The sequence below is a fragment of the Notamacropus eugenii genome, chromosome 2 (genome assembly GCF_028372415.1).
Source record: "Notamacropus eugenii isolate mMacEug1 chromosome 2, mMacEug1.pri_v2, whole genome shotgun sequence".
NCBI lineage: Eukaryota > Metazoa > Chordata > Mammalia > Diprotodontia > Macropodidae > Notamacropus > Notamacropus eugenii.
In genome coordinates this window covers 327,745,373-327,767,314 of record NC_092873.1, presented here as the reverse complement: position 1 = coordinate 327,767,314, position 21,942 = coordinate 327,745,373, and the positions used below count along the sequence as shown (strand labels likewise).

General features: G+C 38.7%; 2 protein-coding genes and 1 long non-coding RNA gene across 8 annotated transcripts in view; 1 reads left to right on the top strand and 2 right to left on the bottom strand.

Moving 5' to 3' along the window:
- The window catches only part of LOC140528025 (uncharacterized), a 30,396-nt gene extending 23,681 nt beyond the window's left edge, over positions 1-6,715 (bottom strand). Inside the window, exon 1 of the long non-coding RNA XR_011975026.1 lies at positions 6,401-6,715. This is a non-coding gene — a long non-coding RNA (uncharacterized lncRNA). The remainder of the gene's footprint in view (positions 1-6,400) is intronic.
- On the top strand, positions 5,462-14,204 carry KPNA2 (karyopherin subunit alpha 2). 6 transcript variants are annotated; one of them, XM_072645438.1, is made up of 11 exons: positions 5,462-5,731; positions 7,498-7,609; positions 7,782-7,919; positions 9,554-9,642; positions 9,905-10,173; positions 10,553-10,647; positions 11,196-11,459; positions 11,807-12,040; positions 12,212-12,394; positions 12,493-12,642; positions 13,452-14,204. In XM_072645438.1, exons 1-11 carry the CDS (start codon positions 5,565-5,567, stop codon positions 13,539-13,541), a joined length of 1,791 nt encoding a protein of 596 aa, XP_072501539.1. In that variant the 5' UTR covers positions 5,462-5,564; the 3' UTR covers positions 13,542-14,204. The 6 variants fall into 6 exon arrangements, with proteins under 6 accessions (XP_072501539.1, XP_072501541.1, XP_072501540.1 ...); XM_072645440.1 differs by having other exon boundaries at positions 5,601-5,731; positions 7,521-7,609; XM_072645439.1 differs by lacking the exon at positions 5,462-5,731 and adding an exon at positions 5,734-6,051.
- A 6,309-nt stretch (positions 14,205-20,513) lies between these two features.
- LOC140528023 (ribonuclease P protein subunit p25-like protein) lies at positions 20,514-21,503 on the bottom strand. The gene has a single exon (XM_072645445.1). The coding sequence runs from the start codon at positions 21,429-21,431 to the stop codon at positions 20,883-20,885; it is 549 nt and encodes a 182-aa protein (XP_072501546.1). The 5' UTR covers positions 21,432-21,503; the 3' UTR covers positions 20,514-20,882.
- Between the last annotated feature and the right edge of the window lie 439 nt (positions 21,504-21,942).

Here is a 21,942-nt window from a genome sequence, read left to right as displayed (position 1 = left end):
AGGCTGGTTCTGTGGATGGAGAGAAGGGGGAAAAGTGAGAGTCCTGCAGAAGTAGAATTGACAAAAACAGCAAAAGCATGAAATAGATGAGAGGGAAGAGACAAAGATAAGACAAAAATTTGATTACATTGAGTCTATAAACCTGGGTGACTGGAGGAATCTGGTGCCCTTGAAAGAAATAGGAAAATTTGGAAGAAGGATGGATTTGGGTGGGAAATTTCTATTTGAATGCATTACTGAGTTTAAGATGTTGGTATAAATCTAATAGGCAGTTGGAGATGTAAAACTAGAAATTAGAAGAGAGATTTGGGACTAGACATATAGACCTGGAAGTCATCTACTTAGCAATTATCATCTGATGAGGTCATCAGGTAATAAAGTAAATAGAGAACAACAGGTATGTTCAAAATTAAGTGAAAGGATATGGATGATCATTGATCCAAGAAGATTGAGGAATAGTCAGTGTGTGAATGATATAAAACAGGCAATCCAACCTATCTGAATCACCCTGAGACACAGGCAAGCAGCATGGGTTAGGCAAGTCCAAATACCATCCTTGACTACCATCACCCTTCAGAACAGGATGGAGACAGTCTAGCCATGAGTGCCTTAGTAAGGGGAAGGCAAAGGAATAAACATGTATTAAGTGCCTATGTGTGCCAGATACTGTGCTAAGCACTGGAGATACAAAGAAAAGCAAAAATAGCCTCTGCTCTGAGGGAGCTTACAGTTTAATAGAGGAGATAACATGCAAACAATTACATATACACAAGATATATAAAGGACAACTTGGAAATAATCCCAAAGGGAAGTCAGTAGAGTTTAGGAGAAAGATTGGAGCTAGATATAAAGATCTGGAAGTCATCTGCATATAAGTGAACTCTTGGGAGTTGACAAAATCCCCATGTAATGTTAGGTAGAGAGAAAAGAGAAAGGGGCCCAGGGCAGAGGCTTGGGGAATCCTCAAAATGAAGTGGATAGATGATGATAAAGCAGAGAAAATTGAAAAGAAATGGTCAGACAGGTGTGTGTGTTCGTCCTTTGTTGCCGAAGAAGACCACGCCATCAGAGAAATAATGACATGACTTGCACTTGACTGTTTTTTGAGTGAGGGAGGGCTGGGCAGATAGGTAAGGTTTGTATGGATGAAATGGCAGGGGCTGGAGTGGAGACTGCAGGTCAAATAGCAAAATCATTGAAAAGCAATCAATCAAACAACAAACATTTTATTAAACTCTTGCTATGTGCTAGGCATTAAGTTCTGGGGATACAAAAACATAAGAAATTTGGGCCTATGGGGCTGTGGACAACAAAAGTAAAATTAGAGAACATGGTAGAAATGGATTTCATTGGTTTTAAATTTGGATTTTTTTTTCAGAAATATTCAGTTACCCCTTAGTTAAGAACAGAAGTCATCTAATTGTCATCTGTGTTGCATTCAAGACTACACATCATATTACCAGAAGAAATGGAGAAAGTGATAGAGGTACATCTTGGGTGGCAGAGTACAGGAAAAATGAAGCAAGGTGTCAAGTATCGGGACAGAGATAACCAAGAACCTTGATCATGGGATTCTTAAGGGAGACAAAATCACCCAGTGGCCTGAGGAGGGGCAGCCAACCAGAGTTCTGAGACCATTGAATCCTACTGGTACTCTGAGAACAGATAAAAGTAGAAGTCAGCAGAAGAAACCAAAGAAAACAGCTAGGACCAAACAGAGCCAGAACATGACATCTAAGTATATGGGAGTTTGCAGAACTTGACCCTTGCACTAAGTCACAATTTAGGAAATAAGACTGGAAAAATGAATAAATACTGATAGAAAATTATGATGGAGCCAGGAGATGTTTAAGATATAAACCCCAAAATGAATAATTCCACATGGTCTACATGCAAAGACTTCAAAGCAAATCAAAGATTTGCCACGTGCTCTTCTGGAATTTCTGAAATAAATGAACCAAGAACTTTCTCTCCAAATCATTTTTACACGGATTTATAATCTATCCTTCTCACTAATGATCACTACCTTTCATTAAACAAACAAAAACCCTAATAATAAGAATTAACAATTCAGCAAAACAAATTCCCACATTGACCATGCCCCCAAAATGTATGTTTTCCTGTGCATTTTAAGTTCATAACCACTCTGTTGTATCCTTTTATCATTAATTGACTGGACTCCAGGTTTATTTTTGCGTCAATTAGAATTCTAAGGTCTTTCAAAGTTGTTTTTCTCTACAATATTTCTGTCATATAAATCATTCTCTTAGGTCTGCCCACTTTGTATTACTTCATAGAGGTCTCCCTAGTTTCCTTGAAATTTTCTTTTATTATTTATTATGGCATAGTAATCTTCTACTACCTTCCTATATCACAGTTTGTTTACCCATTCCCCAACAAGACAGCCCCTAAGTTTCCAATAGGAACCACTACTTTGAAAAGAGCTCCTATAAATATTTTTGTACATATAGGTTCTTTTCCTCTTTGAGGTATTGGCCTAGTAGTGGTATAGCTGGGTCAAGGGGTATACACAGTTAATAACTTTTGGGGCATAGTTCCAAATTGCTTTCTAGAATGGCTGGACTAGTTCACACATCTACGAGCATTAGTATGCCTATTTTTCTGGAAGCCTCCATTTGTCATTTTCCTTTTTTCTCATCTTTGCCAGTCTACTGGGTATGAAGTGAAACCTCAGTTTCTTAAATTAGCATTTCTATAATTTTAGTGATATAGAGCATTTTTTCATATGGTTGTTGGTACCTTGGATTTCTTTCTTTTAAAATTGCCTATTCATCTTTTGACCATTTTTCTTGAGACATGGCTCTTAGTTTTATAGATTTGTATAAATTCCTCATCTAGCTAGGATTTGAGACTTTTATCAGAGAAATATGCTGCAAAGTTTCTTTCTCAATCACATTTCTCTTGTAATTTTAACTATATTAATTTTGTTTGCACCAAAACTGTCCATTTTATCTTGTGTGATCTTTTCTATTGCTTGTTTAGTCATGAACTCTTCCACTCTGCATAGATCTGAAAGGTAATTTCTTTCTTCTCTAATTCATGATTTGACCAAATGTTACATTTAGATCATGTAATCATCATTTGGAGTGTTATCTTGGCATATGGTATGTGGTACTGATCCAAACCTAATTTCCATCATACTGCTATCTAGTTTTGGTTTTTTAATTATTTTTTAGTTTTAACATTCACTTCCATAAGATTTTGAGTTCCCTCCCTTTCCCGCCACCCCAAGATGGTGTGCATTCTGATTATCCCTTCCCCTACTCTGCCCTCCCTTCTAAAACAGCCCCCATCCCCTTCTACTTTATTGTATAGTGCAAGATAGATTTCTATACCCCATTGTCTGTATATTGCTAGCTAGTTTTACTAGCAGTTTTTGTCAAACAGTGATTCTAAAGCAAAAGTTTAAAAATGATCATATAAATAAGAGCTTTAGAGTTAAGAATAGGAAAAGGAATGGGAACTCTAGAGAAAAGAACTTAGTAGAACAGTTTAATACAAGAAGTATAAAATCTTACTCAGTAACAGAATCCTTGAAAATTAGATTTGATCATAGACACCGGTGACTCCATGAGATAACAAATAAATACTAGAATTTAAAATCAAAAGACTGTAAAACTATCCAATATCATCTGCCTCATTTTCCTCAACTATAAAATGGGGATAATAGCACCTACCTTGCACAGTTATCGTGAGCATCAAATGAGATATTTTTAGAGCACTTACAAAGTAGCCCAGCACTTAATAAATGCTTGTTTCTTTGCCCTTCTTTATGCAATAGGTCTAAAATCTTGGGTATAAGTATGCTCCAAAATGGTTTGGCAACAATGATTTGGTAAAAATCCAAATGATTCAATGAAATTTGAAAATAGTTGTGACATTTTCAAGTTTTCAGAGGTGGCAAATGGCAGAGCTTGACTTAAGATCCAAGGCTTTCCCCTTTACTTTTATAACAGCTGTGTGAGAACTTGTGGTCTCTTAGTGGTAATTTCAACACCTTTATTGGTTCAAAAATTAAGAAACAATGAGTTAAAATTGTAATTGAGTTCCACTACAGTCATATTAATAGCATTTGGTTTGGATTTAATTTGTGCTATATAGGCACATTAATGTAGCCAACTCCTGGGTGAGGAAAGGCCGACCAATATAACAAGTTAGAGCCTTAAAGGTACTTAGAGCACTGAGAGGTTTACTTGTCACACAGCCGGTAGGTCTTCCTGGCTTCTAGGCAGGTTCCCTATCCACTATCAAAATTAAGAACTAAGAATTGTTTTGGACTAGATGACCTCTGGAGGCTTTGTACTGAGGTGGGAGAGAGAGAGTAATACCAGGAAAATGCCATAGTGGAGTCACTATCCAGGAGAGGGTGAGTGTTAAATGCCGCAGAGATATTCAAGTCACCTCTCTGTTGGACAACGTCCTAGTTACTGTGGCAATACCTATGACTGTCGGGATTTTCTTTACAATCTCAAATGAAAGATTTTTATTTGAAAGTTAATTGCCTCATTCCGTTTTGGCTTTGGAAGATCAGGCAACAGCACTTTTCAAAGTGTGGTCTTTGAGTCCAAGTTCCTTAAAGAGTCCCTTAAAGTCAAAACTGTTTTCATAATAATACTAATACTACTATACTACTAATAATAATAATACTAAAACATTTATTTGGCTATTAAAATGCCCCTCCCTTTTCCAACTACATATTTATGTAGTATGAACTTCAAACAAATCAATATAATGCAACAATCTGAAGACAAAAGCAGATATGAGAATCCAGCTGTCTTCAATTAAGCCAGACATTAAAGAGATTTGCAACATTATGTAGAACGGCCCGTCTTCTCAGAAAATGTATGGGAAAAGTTATTTTTCATATAAAAAATTCTTAATGTTCACATTTCCAAATGAACTAAACACTTAAAAATTTAATTTCTAATACAATAAATATCCATAAATATTACAGCAAAAAGTTTTGGGGGTCCTTGGGAAATTAAGGTCCTTCAGATCAAAAAGTTAGAGGCCTCCTACAACACAGCATCTATTGTAGCTGCCCCCCAAAAAATACAAATTGAAGATTTTCTAAAACGAAAAAATTCGAAATCTCCTACAATCTAAGAGACGAGACCTCCCTGAAGCAAGCACGTGGAAAACAATCATTTGTCCAAGCTGCCCATAGAAACTATTTTAAAATATTTTTTGCACGTTTAGCACTGGTCCGGGCACACAGCGACAACTTAATCTTTGCCATGGACTTGACGATAAATCGCAGAGCTCCCCAAAATCGAAGAGTGTGCACAGATCTCACTGATTAAGAATGAAGGCCCTCCGCCATCCCAGCACTTGGAGACATTAAAACATCCCTCTACCAAAGCATGGCTGCAAAGACTTCTGGGATGTATACGCAGGTTTTGCTCTCCCCTCATCTCACGAGAACTCTTCCCTTCTCCACTCCCCCGCCCTCTCGCTCGACTACTCCCTCTGCAGGCTCCATCTTGGGACCACCCAGCCTCGTGTTTTTCAAATCCACCAATGGTCGCGTTGCTTGGGCTCGAATGAGCCAATGGGAGCTCCGGACCGCCGGGAAATTTAAATCGCGCCGGAGGGCCTCACGCGCCACACGGCTTTCGGGGCTGAGCTGCGGTGGTTGCTGGAAGTCTAACCGTGACGCAGCTGCGACCTCCTCTCGCTTCCCCTACGGGGCCCGGCGACCTCCTACAACGTGAGTTCTTTTCTCTCGCCCGTCGAGAGCGGAGACTAGGCCGGCCGGAAACGGTTGACTCCGAGGCTGTCGGGAGGGAGGGGTGTGGGAGAATCGCCTGTTGCTCTCCAGGCCTCGTGGGGGAGGGCCTGGTTGGGGCCCTGGGCCTCGGGCCGCGCTCGGGCGCGTCCCCGCGGTGGCAGCGGCAGCGTTCCCGAACCCGGCTCCTCTGGGTCACTCTGCCGAGGGCGGCCGGTGGCAGCGGAGGTCCGAGATCGGCCTCTGTTACTTCAACCGCTCCCCCCGCCTGGGCTGCGGAGTGAGAGTGTGCGAGAGCGCGCGTGCGTGTGTAGCCGAGTTTATTTGGGGAAGGGGGGCACGCTGCAGAGGAGTGGGCTTCCCACGACCCTCGGCCCAAGCGTGACGTGTTCTTTTCCTCGGATCTCCGGGCCTATCTGCTAGATGGGCCGCCGCCCGCCGCCCTCCCCCTCCCCCTCCCCCGACAACCGGGATGCCCAGGCCTTTGTGTCTAGCGGTGTCGCCTCCCCCGAGCTTCTCCGACGACAGCGCTTAGGGCCCAGCTGGTCTCTGGGAGCGGGGTGCGGAGGGAAGGTGGGGGAGGGGAGGGCTCCTGAATATTCTCTTTCTCCCACCCAGCGTCTGGTTTAGGGAAGGGTCGGAAGTACTAACCTTGCGGCCTGCCCAGGGCGTGAAGTCTGTGTTGGTTCCTGAGGTTCAGTGACAACTAAGCCACACCTTGGGCCCGCCACCCTGGGCCCTGACTGTAATCCGTGCTGTATTTAGTGGGCTCTTACTAAATACCGGCCTCGCCCCCAGCTCAGGAAAGGAGCCCCTCACTCTCTTCGTTTTCTCGGCTTCTAATCAATCCCACCTTAAAGAGATTTTTCCTGCCTTCCATCTAAAAAAATGATCTATCATTATCGATGCTGAACAGGCAGCTGGTTGTTGTCGTCTTCCCATTAAGACCTGCACTCCTTGAGGACCGAAATTGTATTTTTGCCTTTTTAATATCCGTAGCACTTAGCGTACTGCCTGGCACATAGTGAGTGCTTAATCAGTAACGTCATGAAGTAATTGATAGATCGCATCTGGAAGGTCTTGATTGTAACTGCTTACACCTTTGTGTTTGCAATTAAGCTGCGAGAGGACCCTTAATGTTAAACCTTAAATATTGTCTTTCTCTAAAGGACATGTCATAGCTAGGTAGGAGCAAATTGATGCTTGCCAACTTTAAATTCTTGAATTGTTTTAAAAATTAAATTTGAAATGTCATTTGTTTGGGGAAACGTCCAAAAATTTACTAAAATTGTACTGTTATGACTACTTAAATGAAATAGAATAATATTTTGGTGTAAGGGACATTTAATGGAGAGACTGGCTAGGGTTTAATTGCTGGCAGCTTATCACTTAGCTGTCAGTTAACAAGCATTTATTAAGAGGTTACTGTGTACCAGGTAGGCATTGAGCTAAGCTGTGCTTAATATAGATTTATTGTGAACTGGAGTACTTCATAGTTTTAATGCATATAGTTTGCTGGCTATGCTGTGGTTCCTATTGAATGGTACATTCTTTGTCTGGTAACCACAAGTAGAAAAATGAAGCAAGCATGTAGAAATATTTATAATATATAATATGATACTTTGGTAGTTGACATATTGCTATGTTAGTGCTGGTTTTTTCCTTTGGTTGAAGTAATAATTACTGTTTAATACAATAAAATCCTGTTGGATTTCTTATAAGGCATCGAAATTTCTTTTTTGTTTCAGTTCCCTCTTTGCTTTTCTCCCAGTGTTGAACACAACCATGTCCACCAATGAAAATGCTAATTCACCAGCTGCCCGGCTTAATAGATTTAAGAACAAAGGAAAAGACAGCACAGTGAGTAGTAGCCTTAATCTTGTTATTTTCTAGATAATTTTTTTGGGTGGAGGAGAAAGGAGAGTTCTTGGATGCTGAAATGAATTTAAAGGCAACCTAAATTTGTCTTAGATAATTCAGAAGATGATTGTGGATAAAAAACCAAAAACACTTTGATTTTATTTTCCTCAAGGAAATGAGGCGCCGGCGTATTGAAGTGAACGTAGAACTGAGGAAAGCTAAAAAAGATGACCAGATGCTGAAAAGAAGAAATGTCAGCACTTTTCCTGATGATGCTACTTCTCCTCTGCAAGAAAACCGAAATAACCAGGTAAATTCTCCGTTTCTTAATTCCAGCAGATTTTGCACATATGATGTTTATTCTTTGGAGTTTGTTTATATAATCTGTAAATCTTCAGAAAAGACTTATACCCTGTATGAATTGGCCTATGATTGTTCCTGAAACCTAGACATTCTTACTTCTTGAAGTAGCAGGCTTGATATGACAGAAAATGGTTTCAGTAACTGGCTGTTGAGGGATAGTGTAATCCTTTTGTCACCCTGTATTAACCTCATCTTTGTTTTTTTAGTTTGTTTTTTTGATAGTCCCTTTCCCAACATCTGTGGGAAAGTGTTTCATCTCTCTACTTTTTGCCCTATTTTCTTTTGGGTAGGGTGGGCAGGAGTTGGGAGATTATAGCCACTTAACTACTCTCTACCTCTAGTAGAATGTTGTCAAACAGATCTGTAAGATACTTTGAAAAATCATATTACTCTAATATTTCCATTGCCCTTCTTGGGGCGGGGTACAAACTTTGGGCATGTAAGATTTTTCAGACCAAAATAATTCTTATTACCTGTCCCGTATCCTGTTTCTTCATGCCATCCATAAATTTTTTAAATGGTGGTCATAATTTCCTCTGAGTTCATGGTAACTGTTCCATATTCTGATGACCCCTGATAATGTATATCTTCTTTTTTGTGCGTGTTTTATTCTGATTAAGACAAGCACCATGGAATAAATTTTAAACAATGCGCTAGAACCAGATGCCTGCAACTGTATAGTATTTGTATTGATGATCACAAAACCCTGGGGGGAAATTACTTAGCAATACTGAGGAAACTAGAAAGTGGTATCTCAAAAAATGGGAACAGACCAACATAATTGTGGAACTTGATTGAAATCTTAGCAAGCTGTGGCTTAAAAGAATACATAGATAACATTGATTATAAATAAACTGTTTGCATAATAAAATAATATACTGAATCAGAAGGGAAAAGAATAGAAAAATTTTTGATTAGTGCTGGCAAATGGCAAAAAAACATTCTCCAATCATACAGAAGAACAACCTCATGAGAAGGTCAAAAAACAGATTCTACCTGATAACATCAAATTGAAAAAAGATTATTTCTCTGCTAGCTTGACTCTAGTTAAACATGGTAGATTGCTTGTGGTGTGAATGGGTTTGGCCTTTTTGGAAAGCAGTAATAGAATTATTAATTCTTAAGGAAATTGATTCGTAAGATTGGAACGGGGGAGGGATGCAGGAAATTATTAAAAATATATTAGCAGCTATATCCAAATAGCAAAAAACTGGAAATATACTAGACATTGCCTGGTGAACAACTGAATAAGTGGCATATCTTATATAATAATGAATTTAAAAGAAATATAAATGTATCTGAAGTAATTTGGAATGAAGAAAGCAGAATCAAAAGAATATTGCTAAGTATAATTAATGTTAGACTGTGGTGAATATTTTTTACGTACATTACAAAAGGTTTAAAAAAAGATGGATATATTACTAGGTCAGCACACCCATGTTTGAGATGTGGTTAAGTATAAATAAATTGACCATTTACAATCTTTTGAAATAATTTGTTTAATTTTGATCAGCTTTTCTCTTTTTTCTGCTTATAATGGAAGTTATGATTGCTCTCTCAAGTTACTCATCTCTTTTAAAGGGCTCTGCACTTTGGTCCGTTGAAGATATCGTCAAAGGCATAAATAGTAATAATCTGGAGGTTCAACTTCAGGCTACCCAAGCTGCTAGGTAAGTGATTTTTATTAGTGGGAGGAAAGAAAGAGAAAATGAAGTATTTAATATCTCTCTTAAAAGCAATAATTGCTAAATCAAGTAATGTAATCTTGTTGAGGGTCCAATTCTGGGCTCAGATATCCTCAAACTTGAAAAGAGATTTAACTTACTGACTCAGCAGAACATGCTTTTGCTTTCAATTTTTAAAAAGTATTTAGAATCATGAGGACTGCATATCCGATTCTTTGTAATGCTTATTTTTTTGTTACCTTTTTAGGAAACTCCTTTCTAGGGAAAAACAGCCTCCCATAGACCAAATAATTGAGGCTGGTATGATTCCAAAGCTTGTAGGCTTCTTGGGCAGGACAGACTGTAATCCTATTCAGTTTGAATCTGCTTGGGCACTTACTAACATTGCTTCTGGAACATCAGACCAAACCAAGGCTGTGGTAGATGGAGGGGCTATACCTGCGTTCATTGCCCTGTTGGCCTCTCCCCAGGCTCACATCAGTGAACAGGCAGTGTGGGCTCTGGGAAACATTGCAGGTATGTGAATTATGGAACTGTTTTTGGTTTGGTTTATCTAACAGCAAACAGGTTTTAAGTAGGAGGATGACAGTTGTTGAGGTTTGGACTAAAAGCCCCTGAAACTATTAAATCAGAATTATTGCAACCTTCTCATCCAAAAAGAAAAATTTGGTTTCCATTGTAGATAAGTAGAAGGAGAATTTATCTGGTGCACTAAAACCAATTTTAATGGACTTAAATGGGTTTTTTAAAAATCTGGGCGATGCCTTTGACAAGCCTTTCAGGCAAGGAGAAAGGAACATGGACTTTGGTAAAGTCAGTTAAGTATGTAGTATATGTATTGGTCCTTCAATTTTCTATCTGTCCTGCAAGTAACAGTTAACATTTGTTTTTCCAGGTGATGGTTCAGCCTACAGAGACTTGGTTATCAAGTATGGTGCAATAGACCCTCTTTTAGCTCTGCTTGCAGTTCCTGATATGTCATCATTAGCAGTAAGTTAATTAAGCCATTTTCATTAAAGGAACGTAATTCTTATAAAGACATTCACGACTTTAAGTCTGTGTCCTTCATCTCTTTAGTTTTCTAATCGGACTGGACTAGTACTTGTCCCTGATCTCTCAAGTGTCATAACTTACTTGAGTCTCTTTTCACTTGCTTTGATGATGCCTTCTTTGTCTCTTCAGCCTTTTTGTTTTGACATCTCTATATGTTGTAGTCATTGCTAAATATTTGAAAATCATCATTTTTGTCTTAGCCCAAGATTTCTATTTTGAAAGCAGGGATTATCTTGGACATCTGGTAGTCTAATGAAGCCTGTGGACTCCTCAGAACAGTGTTTTTAAATGCATAAAATACCTAGGATTACAAAAGAAACTGATTGTACTGAATTAAAAATGTGGCTGCCTCCAGCCTTCCTCCCCAAATTCATTTGATTTTAACCTCAGATTTAAAAAATTCCCCAATCATCTAATCCAGTGATTTGCATACATTAAATGCTTAATTGTTTGAATTGGACTGATTTTTTTTTTCTTTTTCTCAGTGTGGTTATTTAAGAAATCTTACCTGGACACTTTCAAATCTTTGTCGGAACAAGAATCCTGCTCCCCCAATTGAAGCTATTGAGCAGATTCTTCCTACGTTAGTTCGTCTTTTGCATCATGATGATCCAGAAGTTCTGGCAGATACTTGTTGGGCTATTTCCTACCTCACAGATGGCTCCAACGACAGGATTGAAGTGGTTGTGAAAACTGGAGTTGTTCCACAGCTAGTGAAACTTCTAGGATCTGGCGAATTGCCCATTGTGGTAAGAATTTTTTTTTTTAACCTTTCAAAAGATACAAAGTAACTTAACTACAGTTTAGTAATGTACTGAGGAATGTTAAATTAGCTCTCCAATATTTGCAGCTAAATTTCTTGGCATTTCCTCAGTCTTGCATCTCTTGTTATTTGTGCTGATTATTTGCTTATGTTATATAACTTAAGGACAAAGTATTTAAATGTTGGGGATTTGAAGATACCTACTGGTTTACTCAAAGCCTCCTATACTGCAGGCTAAAAGAATAGTTAGATTACAAACATAAAAACAAGGAATGCAAAGTTTGTTTTTTTTTTTTATAGTGCTATTGATAGTAATTACACTTTCCTTTTCAGACTCCTTCCTTACGGGCTATAGGAAACATTGTCACTGGGACAGATGAACAAACTCAGATTGTAATAGATTCAGGAGCACTTGCTGTCTTTCCTAGCCTGCTTACTCACCCCAAAACCAACATCCAGAAGGAGGCTGCGTGGACCATGTCAAACATCACGGCTGGCCGTCAGGACCAAATACAGCAAGTTGTGAATCATGGATTAGTTCCATACTTGGTTGGAATTCTGTCAAAGGTATGAAATGGAAATGTTTCTCTGTCCCGCATTTTTAGCCCATACCTTTATGTGGTGAATCATTTAGGAAGTACATTGCTAACTAACCTAGTATTCTATTAGCTACCAACTGATGTTAACTGATCCTTTAATATTTTAAATAACACTTTAATATTTTTGTACCTTGAACAGGGAGACTTTAAGTCACAGAAAGAAGCTGTATGGGCTGTCACAAACTATACAAGTGGTGGAACAATTGAGCAGATTGTGTATCTTGTCCAAAATGGAATTCTGGAACCTTTAATCAACCTCTTGTCTGCAAAAGACAGCAAAATTGTCTTGGTTATTTTGGATGCAATTTCAAATATTTTTCTGGTGAGTTTCTGGCTGTTAAAAACACATTTTTTAAAAAAATACCGAATTTGTGTGATTGGTTACAGCAAGTATGATTAATCTGTGGTGATGGTTTTTAGGCTGCTGAAAAACTAAATGAAACTGAAAAACTCTGTATCCTAATTGAAGAATGTGGAGGACTAGACAGAATTGAAGCACTTCAATCCCATGAGAATGAAATGGTGTATAAGGCTTCCTCAAGCTTAATTGAAAAGTATTTCTCTGCAGAGGTGAGTATTAGATGAAGAATAAACTGGTTCAGTTTGGTAAATGCTTCATGTAATTTTTTTAATGTGTTTAAATTAACTGGCAGTAAGTTAACTGGAGGTCTAGATTGCTTATCAGTATACATTCCTGGGAAGGAAAACACAGATCATTAACAACTTTTTCTACAGTGACTTTAGGTTGCAGCCAGGAATAGGACTTGAACATAAATGTTGCTGTTTCCACAGATGGCCCAATAGCCAGGATGACACGTTGCCACATTGTTGTTTTCCTGTCCCTTTAATTTATTGAAACCAATACACTAGAACCTCCTATTTTGACTCTGACATACAGAATTAGTAGTGATCTGATAACTTTTATCTATTAACTCAGTCCTTATTGTCTTATTACAAGCATTAATTCATTCAATAAGTTAAAACTGTAGATACAGATGGTTGGATTTAGAGTAGACTACTGATTCCAGCATGTACTTAGGAAATTGCCCTAACCTCTCTGGGTTACTCCTCTTTTTTTCTTAATCTGTTTTAATTAGCATCTGTAAAATTTCAGTACATTTTGTGAAAGTGGAATATTTCACTTGTGAAGAATTATGGGTTAAATACAAAATTGTTAATTTTGTCCTCAGTGAAATAGCATAAATTAAATAGATAACTCAGTTGGTGGCCTTTATCTTCCTTTTGATATAGCTATCCTGTAAACAAAAGGAATCCTGAATTGTAAGTTGTACGTAAGGCATCCACAGTAGACTAAGGCTTTTTGCCTATAGACATTACTATACAAGTTGGGGGTTTTTTTTTGTGTTCTCTTCTTCCAGGAAGAAGATCAAAATGTTGTCCCAGAATCTACCTCTGATGGCTATACCTTCCAGATTCAAGATGGCACACCTGGGACCTTTAACTTTTAGATTTTACAGTCAAACCTTCAAGTCTAGTATGCCTTGTTCTTGGTATAATTTTGTCTTACTGTCTCTCCACTTTAAGATCTTTTTTTAAATGTGACTTTTAATGTAGCACTAATGCATACTTGAACAGTCTGGACTGTGTACATACTGTATGAAACCTCTATCCTCAGTAGGGTTCTTATTTCTATGTGGAATTTCCTGTCTTGCAGTGTCCTGTAAATAAAAGCTTAATTCCACACTTTGCCTTACCTCAGTTTGCTTTTATCACATTTTAAATGGGTGCTACCTTTTAGTCCAAGAAAAGTGGGAGATTCTATTCCAAGGATCTGTGATTTTTATATGTGGTTATTTCCTCCGTAAATGGAGTTCGTATACCTGAAGAATGTAGTTTTTAAAGAGTTGATTTGGCTGAAAATCCATGACTTTGTGGCTGGCCCACTCAGACTTTCTAAAACTAGGCAGCTAGTCTTACAACTAGCAATTACCACTAGGTCAGGTTGATCACCCTAACCCAACTTAATGTAGAGAACAGCAGAACCTGCATTTTATTCATAAGTCTTTGTCAACTCAACGTGATGAATTTAAACTTAAGTGGAAGAGATGTTTGTGTTTCTATTCTGATGATTGTATCTTAGTAAATAAACGATTTCCAATGTGAGAAACTTATCGGGCATTCTAAAGTTCATTTTTAACTGTTTTTCTCTCTTCCCACCCAGATTTCCTTCTTTGCCATTTTGTACTATTGTCTCTTAATCTGTAAACAATCTTAGGTTTTAAATGCTGTATAAATGCAAATTTAATCTCCCTTCTGTACACTGTGTACTTGTTGATTCTTTTTTGCCTCTTACCCTTTCTAAAAATGTGTGTGAACTTTATCCAGAGCATTTCATCTACACTTTAATGTCAGCCACCTTTTGGTGGAGTCTTGAAATGTCCCTGATTGGTTAACCCCTACAACCCCCACCCCACCCCATTTGCTCTGCTAACCTAGTCCCTGTCATCTGGATTTCCCACCCTGTGGATCTTTTGCAAACCATCACCTTAGTACTAATATTCCCTATGGCTATGAAAGAGCCTGTATGGTTCAGGGGAAAAATAGATTTGGGGGTTCTAGCTCTGCCACTTGATAGACCTGTGACCTTAACATTTAACCTCTCTGTACCTTAGTTACTTCCTCTGTAAAAGGAAGATGCTAGAATGTGAGTTTTAAGAACAACCCCCTACTCCCCCAGCTCTTGTTTTTTTGGGGGGATCCTAAAAACTTGATTACATTTTCCTATCTTATCACAGATTAGTGGACCTTTGATTAATTAACCTGGCCCTGCTATGTCTAGGTAGTTTGTCTCTCAGTACCTTATATCCTTGACATCTTTGCTCTAGTCAGGTTTGATGATTTCTGGCTCTTTCCTATTTCTGTTGGCAACTTTTGTGCTACTACAACTTTAGCTTTTCAAGTTGTAGCTTGAGATCCATCTTCAATATAGAACGTTTTCTAGTTCTTAAGCCTTAATCAAGGCTTTTTAAAGCTAATCAGTTTTCCTGATGGTGTTAGCCATTCAGTTTGCTGCTAGTAGAATGCCTGTGGGTTCCAGTAAATGCTTAAATCTCTGGAGATGATTGGCAAGAAAGGTCGTGACCCTTGGAGCTTGGATCCTGCTAAAGAAAGATCAGGTACCTGACTCTTGCTATCTTAGGGGATGGGTTCCTGTTCTTTTGGAAATTGTTTAGCAGTACTTGAGGCTTTTCTTACCTGGCTAAAAGTTGGAAGCCAGAGTCAGATACGTCAAGGAATAAACCAGTCTCCAATCCTATTTCCTCATCTGTAAAATAGGAATCAAATGAGATAATTGCAAAATTTTCCAGACTTTAGAACATGAATGTCTATTTTATGATTTTGTTAGTCTCTCAACTAAAGTGGAGAGAATACAACCCAAATTTTAAGGTAGACTTCGTGTGTCTTCTCATTGCTGGCCATATGGTAAATACCAAATATTAGTTGAGAGTAGAGGCAGCATGGAAAAAGCAATGTATTTGGAGACCCTTGTTCAAATGTCCACTCAAGTATTTGGTGAGCCCCTTCACTGGATTTTTAATCTAATTCACCTTTACTGATCTCTCAAAGGTTTCTTGTAGCTCTAAGTCCTATGATTCTAGGGAGGAGAATCAGGTGTGTGCGGTGAATTCAAGGGTTATGATCTGGTTTCATAGGACTTTTGAACAGATCTTAAAATGTATACTATAAGTGAATATAGAACTGACCTTGAAGATAGGAAGAGTTTGTTAAAAGTACTTCCTAACATACTAACATACATGATCTGAAATTTTAATGTTTTAGTGTTCTAGGCAGCTGTTAAGGGTAAGTTGCAGAGAAAGTGCTAACATGCATTGATAAGACATTTCTTTATCCAGTAATTCTCTGTACTTGAGAAATCAAAGAAGCACCTCTCCAGGCTCTAAGTCATTTTGTAGTATTTTCTTTACTCTTATTAAAAACAGGTGTGTAGGCGGTATGTACGATTTTTGCAACAATGGCCTAGATACATGTAAGCAAGACAATTCGTTACAATAGTGCTACCCCCTGCCTAGTGTGGGTTCCACAAAAATGCTGAGTGAAACAATGTTTCAGGGGATACTCCATACTAATATACAGTAAATGTGGAGACGTGGAAACACATACTCAACGGAGTTATCATTGGGGAACAAACTTCAGCTTACTTGTCTCAGAATGTTACTGATTTTTCTTTAAAAATTCTGTCATAAAGTTATTGCTATTGTGAAGAGTTGCTCAAAGGTGGCTTAACATTGTATCTGTAGGTTCTGAACATTGCAGCAAATACAAATGTTTTAAAGTAGCGAAACACTGATCAGTTATTTTTACTTTTTAGCTTTATTCTGTCCTTGGATCAATTGGTGGAAAGAAGGAAATAGGAGACAACATGCAAACAACTACATACAAATAAGCTATATAAGAAATAATCAAGAGGGAAGGCACTAGAATTAAGAGATATTGGGAAAGGCTTTCCATAAAAGGTATGAGTTAAGTTGGAACTTAAACCAAGGGAAGCCAAAGATGTAGAGATGTGGAGAGAGAGCATTCTAGGCAAGGGTGAAAGGCATTCAATTAATGTTGAGCCAAGAGGAGTATCTTGTTTGAGGAATAATAAGACCAACCCAATATTGATCCTGGGGGGATTGAGGGTGAGAATGGGTGGGGGAATGTGTGCAAAGTACAAGAAATAAGGTAGGTGGGGACTAAGTTATGAAGGGTTTTAAATTCCAAGTAGGACTCTGGAGGTAACAGTAGCCACTGGAATTAAATGAGTAGATGAATGACATGGTTGGGTCTGAACTTTAGGAAAATTGCAGACAGCTAAACGGAGGGTAGAATGGAGTGTGGAGATAGTTGTGGCAGGCACACCCATAAGTAGGTTATTGCAATAGTTCAGGCACAAAAAGAGGAGGACCAGCACCATGATGGTTGACAGTATCAGAGGAAGGAAGGGGGTGTATGTACAAGAGGTACTGCAAAGATGAGATGAACAGGCCTTGGCAACAGCTGAAGAGAATATTCAGGAGGAGAAAGTAGTAGTGTCAAATTCAGAGAGATGGAGAAGAATGAAGACTTAGAAAGCCATCAGATTTGGCAACTAAGAGAACTGGTAACCGGAGAGAAGTTTCAGTTGTGTTGAGGTAGGTACCAAATTGCAAAGGACTGAGAAAAGGAAGTAGAAGCAATGGTCATCTCTAGCTTTTTCTAAGGGTGGTTTTGAAACAGCGATAAGTTTGAGAAATAGTAGGGCTTAGTGAGGTGTTTGGTATTTTTTTAATGAGAGAGACTTAAGTGTGTAAGCAGCAGCAAGAATATTACTAATAGAAACTGAATTAGAGAAAAGGGGGTTATTGTGAAGGAAATGCATTGGAGAAGATAAGAAAGGATTAAAGGTGCATGTAGAGCAGTTGGTCTTGGAAAGAGTCACCTCTTGCCAAGAAAACCTTTTTTGCACAGAAGGAAAGAAGCAAGTAGTGTGAAATGGAGATTCACAGTTTCATATACAATCCTCATTTTGTGTTCTGTGTACCAGAAATGCACTTTTTTTGTGTTTCAAGTTCAGAATAAAATCAATTTAAAAATTATGCAGGGGTATTCAAAAATATGTTGTTAATTTTTTTTAAAATCAGTAAAATTTTCCACACAGTATCCTTTCCCAGTGAGCCTCACCATATAATACTTTTAAAGATCAACAAAAAAAAGAGAACTGATGAACACAGCAAAAGTTTGAAAATATATGCAATGTATATTGTATTTAGGGACCTCCCACCTCTGTAAACAAATGGCTTCAAAAAACCTCCAGCGTCTTCGGAGCCACATTTTTTCCTTACAATTTTGCATCATTCTCTTCTGATGTGTGTAGGGGGTGATGGTTACTATTTCTGTTGTAGGCAATGTGTATTGTTTTCTTGGCTCTACTTCATTCTGCATAGGTTCATATAAAACTTTCCAGCCTCTGCATTCATCATATTTCTTAGAATACATTCATGTACCACAATTTTTTTCTCATTCCTCAATTAATGGGCATCTCTAATTCTTTATTACCCAGAAAGTGCTGCTATCAATATTTTGATGTATGTGGGGATTTTCTTACCAATGGGCTCCTTAGGGTATAAGCCTAGGAAAGAAAGTGTGAAACAAAGGTGTATATCATCAGTACCTTTTCTAATAGCAAAGAATATAAGCTTCTTAAAGAGAATTTTGTTTCTGTGTTCCCAATGCCTCACACAGTGTCTGGCACAGGGTAGCTGTTTAATAAAAGTCTGATAAAGAGCTACCTCTTCATCTGAGACTGAAATAAAGGAAGAGAGAATAAGAAGATGATGTCAGAGGTTTGAGAAGAGAATGCTTATGGCAAACAGTTCCTATTTTTCCAGTCAAAATGAGTTGATATCCTGAGCTAAGAAGGGTGGAGAAATTGTGTGAGAAGCTTGAGGAGAAAAGAAAAGGTTAAACATTTTTTTTTAAGATTTTTTTAAGTCCTTCCCTCTTACTGGTGGAAAAGTGGTATACTAAAGTAGCAAATGTAGCCATTATGTTGTTTAACTTATTTGTTTTGTTAATTTTTAATTCTGTATTTTAAAATATCTGTATTTCTCAATTAGCTTTTCCTCTTCTCCCAGATAGCCATCCTTTATGACAATAAAAAAGTTCAATAAAACTAACTAACACTTTAAGGGGGACACTGAAAAAAAAATCTGATACTAAATGTGTGTGTATGTGTACATAAACATTTACATACAGAGAGTGTTCTACTTCTGAAAGGATCTGTCACTCACTATCCAGTTCTGGGTCACATATCTAGTATGGAGACAGGAACCCACAACAACAAATGTTATTCCAGGGCGAGGAGTGGTCACGGATCCTAGGTTATATACCAAGTAAGGACCGAGTACAGAAGCTACCAGCAGTTGTGTGGTTCTGACCCTGGAAATAAAGCAGGGTGTCAGATTCAGCCCACATCTTAATTTAAAGCTTACAACAGAATGACTAGGGTATAAAATCTATATCAAAGGAGAGCCTGCAACTGTCTCTATGAAGAATTTTCCAGCCAGCTGATGAGGGCTGGATCCAGCATCAGTTTAATGGAGCTCCAACCAGGAGCAAGACCACAACTGTATTACCCAGACCCAAACCTAGGCCCTTGCAGAGCTAACCCCAATTCTTCTGCTTTGGATTAAAACCATTTTGGGAACACTGAAAGGTTGCAAGTCTGAGCTGTCCCTGAGATTCTGGAAGAACAACACTTACTCTGAGAAAGAAGCAGCAGGACCCAGGAAGATATAAAACAAGACATATAATGCATGACCCAGCCTTTCCTTCCAGAAGTTCAGAGCCTCTTCCAAAGTCAAGAACTAAGCTGAAGAATGGGCAAACCAAAAAAAAAAAAAAACCAAAACCTGTCATAAAGAATTACGGTGACAGGGATGCTCAAGATATAAACCTGGAAGAAAAAAATTACTCTAAAATATCTACAAGCAAAGCCTCAATGAAAAACATAGCGAGGGTACAAGTTCCTAGAATTCCTGGAAGAGATAAGATGAATTCTTTTTTTAAAAAAATTAGCTAAAAATTATTTTTAAAAATTGAATTGTGTATTAGGAATAGTTGGATAATAAATTAGAGCCCTAAAGGGAAAATTGGAAAAGAAATGAGAGCTATGGAAGAAAGAATTGAAAAATGAACAGCTTATTAATTACAATAGCTTTAAAAAAAAAACCCTTACCCAAGAGATATTATATAATGAACCAAATAGAAGTTAACGGTTCCATGAGATAATAAGAAATGTTAAAGTCCAGAGACTTTAAAAAAAAGAAAATGCTAAGTATTTTATATAAAAACCAACTGGAAAACAGATCAAGTAGAGATGTTTTAAGAATCAATGGACTTCTGAAAGCCAGGACCAAAAAATGGGACACATCACATTTCAAGAAATCATAAATGAAAATTACTCTGAATTATTGGATCCAGAGAGCAAAGCAAACAGAAGAAATACTCTGTTGATCACCTCTTAAAAGAAACCTCAAAATCAAAATTCCCAGGAATGTCATAATCAAAATCTAGAGCTCCCAAATCCAAGAAAACATACAGCAAAGCAAATCGCCAGAGAAACTAGTCATTATTACACAAGATTTAGTAGCTCCCCTACAAAAGGCGCATTAATATGTATTGGGGCATTGCAAAAGGCAAAAGATAGAGTCCCACAACCTAGAATAACTTACCTAGAAAGACTAGAATATAAACCTATAAAGGAAAAAAGATGGACATTTAATAAATGAAGGACTTTCAAGCATTATTGACCAAGAGACCAGAATTACATAGAAATTTTGAAATATAAACAAATCATGCGAAACATATGAGTGAACAATCAAAAGGGAGTGAACAAGCACAAACTCTACATTCTTTTTTTTTTTTTTTTCCATAAATGGTATAAATGGAGCTTTTATTCCCAACTCCTCACTTCCTTTCCTGGGGAAAACCACCCTGTATTTCCAGTCCAAGGAATCCAATAGTGGCAAGAAGCTGATAAAACTGGTGGTAACGCTCTTGAGGAAGGGGAAGGGAGAGAGGGAGAAAGAGTTGAGAATTTCTTTGACCAAACACAGAGAGCTATCAACATGTCTGCTGCTGAGTCACGTGTTCATTCCCACCTATTACCCGAGAGGGAATAGCTGTGTGACAGATACTGGGACCACTGGACCAAAAAATTCCCAGCAATAGGGACCTTCAATATTGTCCTACCCTTCTTGGGAAGCACCTCAGAATCTGTGCCCAGACCTTTTCCACTCAGGGGATCAGGGTCTCCTGGGTGTCTCTCCTCGGGCCCCATTTCCACCTCCCTGCCAGTGCCCTGAGGATCGGGGTCCCCGCCTCTTGGGCTGAGGGGTATGTGGTGGGGTTCGGGGTAAAGGTTGTCCCAGACCAGGAGGAGCACCTGGGGGCTGATAGCCACCCTCATTGGGGTCCAAGGGGTCCTTGCTGAGCAGAAGCCACACAGCTGGCACATGTCGGCGTACAGTAAGTGGGTCCAGACCAGCCTCGGGCACTACAGGGACCCAGGCATCCTCTGTCTGCTGGAAGTGCAGTTTGGTGAGCTGATGCAGGCCAGGCAGGCGGCGCTTCAGAATCTCCGCACACGTCACAGCTTTGCCTGTGGCACGGCCTGCACCAGTGAACACTATTTGCCGGGTGGATTCACTTTCCAGCCGGCCCAATGCAAAGCCCAGGAGGTTACGGATCTTGCTGCCATCACGGACCCGCATTTCCAAGGTATCTGGAGGCAGACCTGGCACTGGGGGAACCAGTGGTTTCTCTACAGAGCTCGCCTTCTGGTAATTCTCCATGGCTGGTCCAGGAACCTTCACTGTGCCTCCGCCTCCTCCCGCCACCGGGGACCTCTCACGCCAGGGAATCAAGATGGCTCCAAACTCTACATTCTAAAGTGGAAAGATGATAAATATTTTTTAGAACTCTATAACCATCCAAGGTCATAGAGGGAGTCTAATAAGACTGAGAGCCTGAGGGAGTGTCTTTTTATTTGTTTGTTTTGATGATTTTAGAAGATTGGAAAAGAAGAACTAAAGAGGAAGGAGATAGGAAAAGAGGAAAGAAAGTGTAAGGGAAATTATCTCATATAATTTGGGCGAGCAAATCAAATACTATACAAACAAGGAAGAATGGGTGAGGCTTGAACCTTTCCTCAGAACTGGTTAAGGAAGGGAAGATAAATACAGTTGAGTACAGAAATACTTTCAGTGCAACAGGGAAACTGGAAAGGAAAAGGAGAGCAAGAAATAAGAGGGATAGTAGATTAAGGGAGGAATTAGTCCTAAGGAAAGAAAGAAAGGATAAGAA

Excerpts from the sequence above, each read along its gene's own strand:
- KPNA2 (XM_072645438.1), top strand. The coding sequence starts at position 5,565 with ATGAGCCAATGGGAGCTCCGGACCGCCGGGAAATTTAAATCGCGCCGG. Across the intron at positions 7,610-7,781 it reads ACAAAGGAAAAGACAGCACA|GAAATGAGGCGCCGGCGTAT; the intron begins GTGAGTAGTAGC and ends ATTTTCCTCAAG. Across the intron at positions 11,460-11,806 it reads CTGGCGAATTGCCCATTGTG|ACTCCTTCCTTACGGGCTAT; the intron begins GTAAGAATTTTT and ends TTTCCTTTTCAG.
- LOC140528023 (XM_072645445.1), bottom strand. The coding sequence starts at position 21,431 with ATGGAGAATTACCAGAAGGCGAGCTCTGTAGAGAAACCACTGGTTCCC.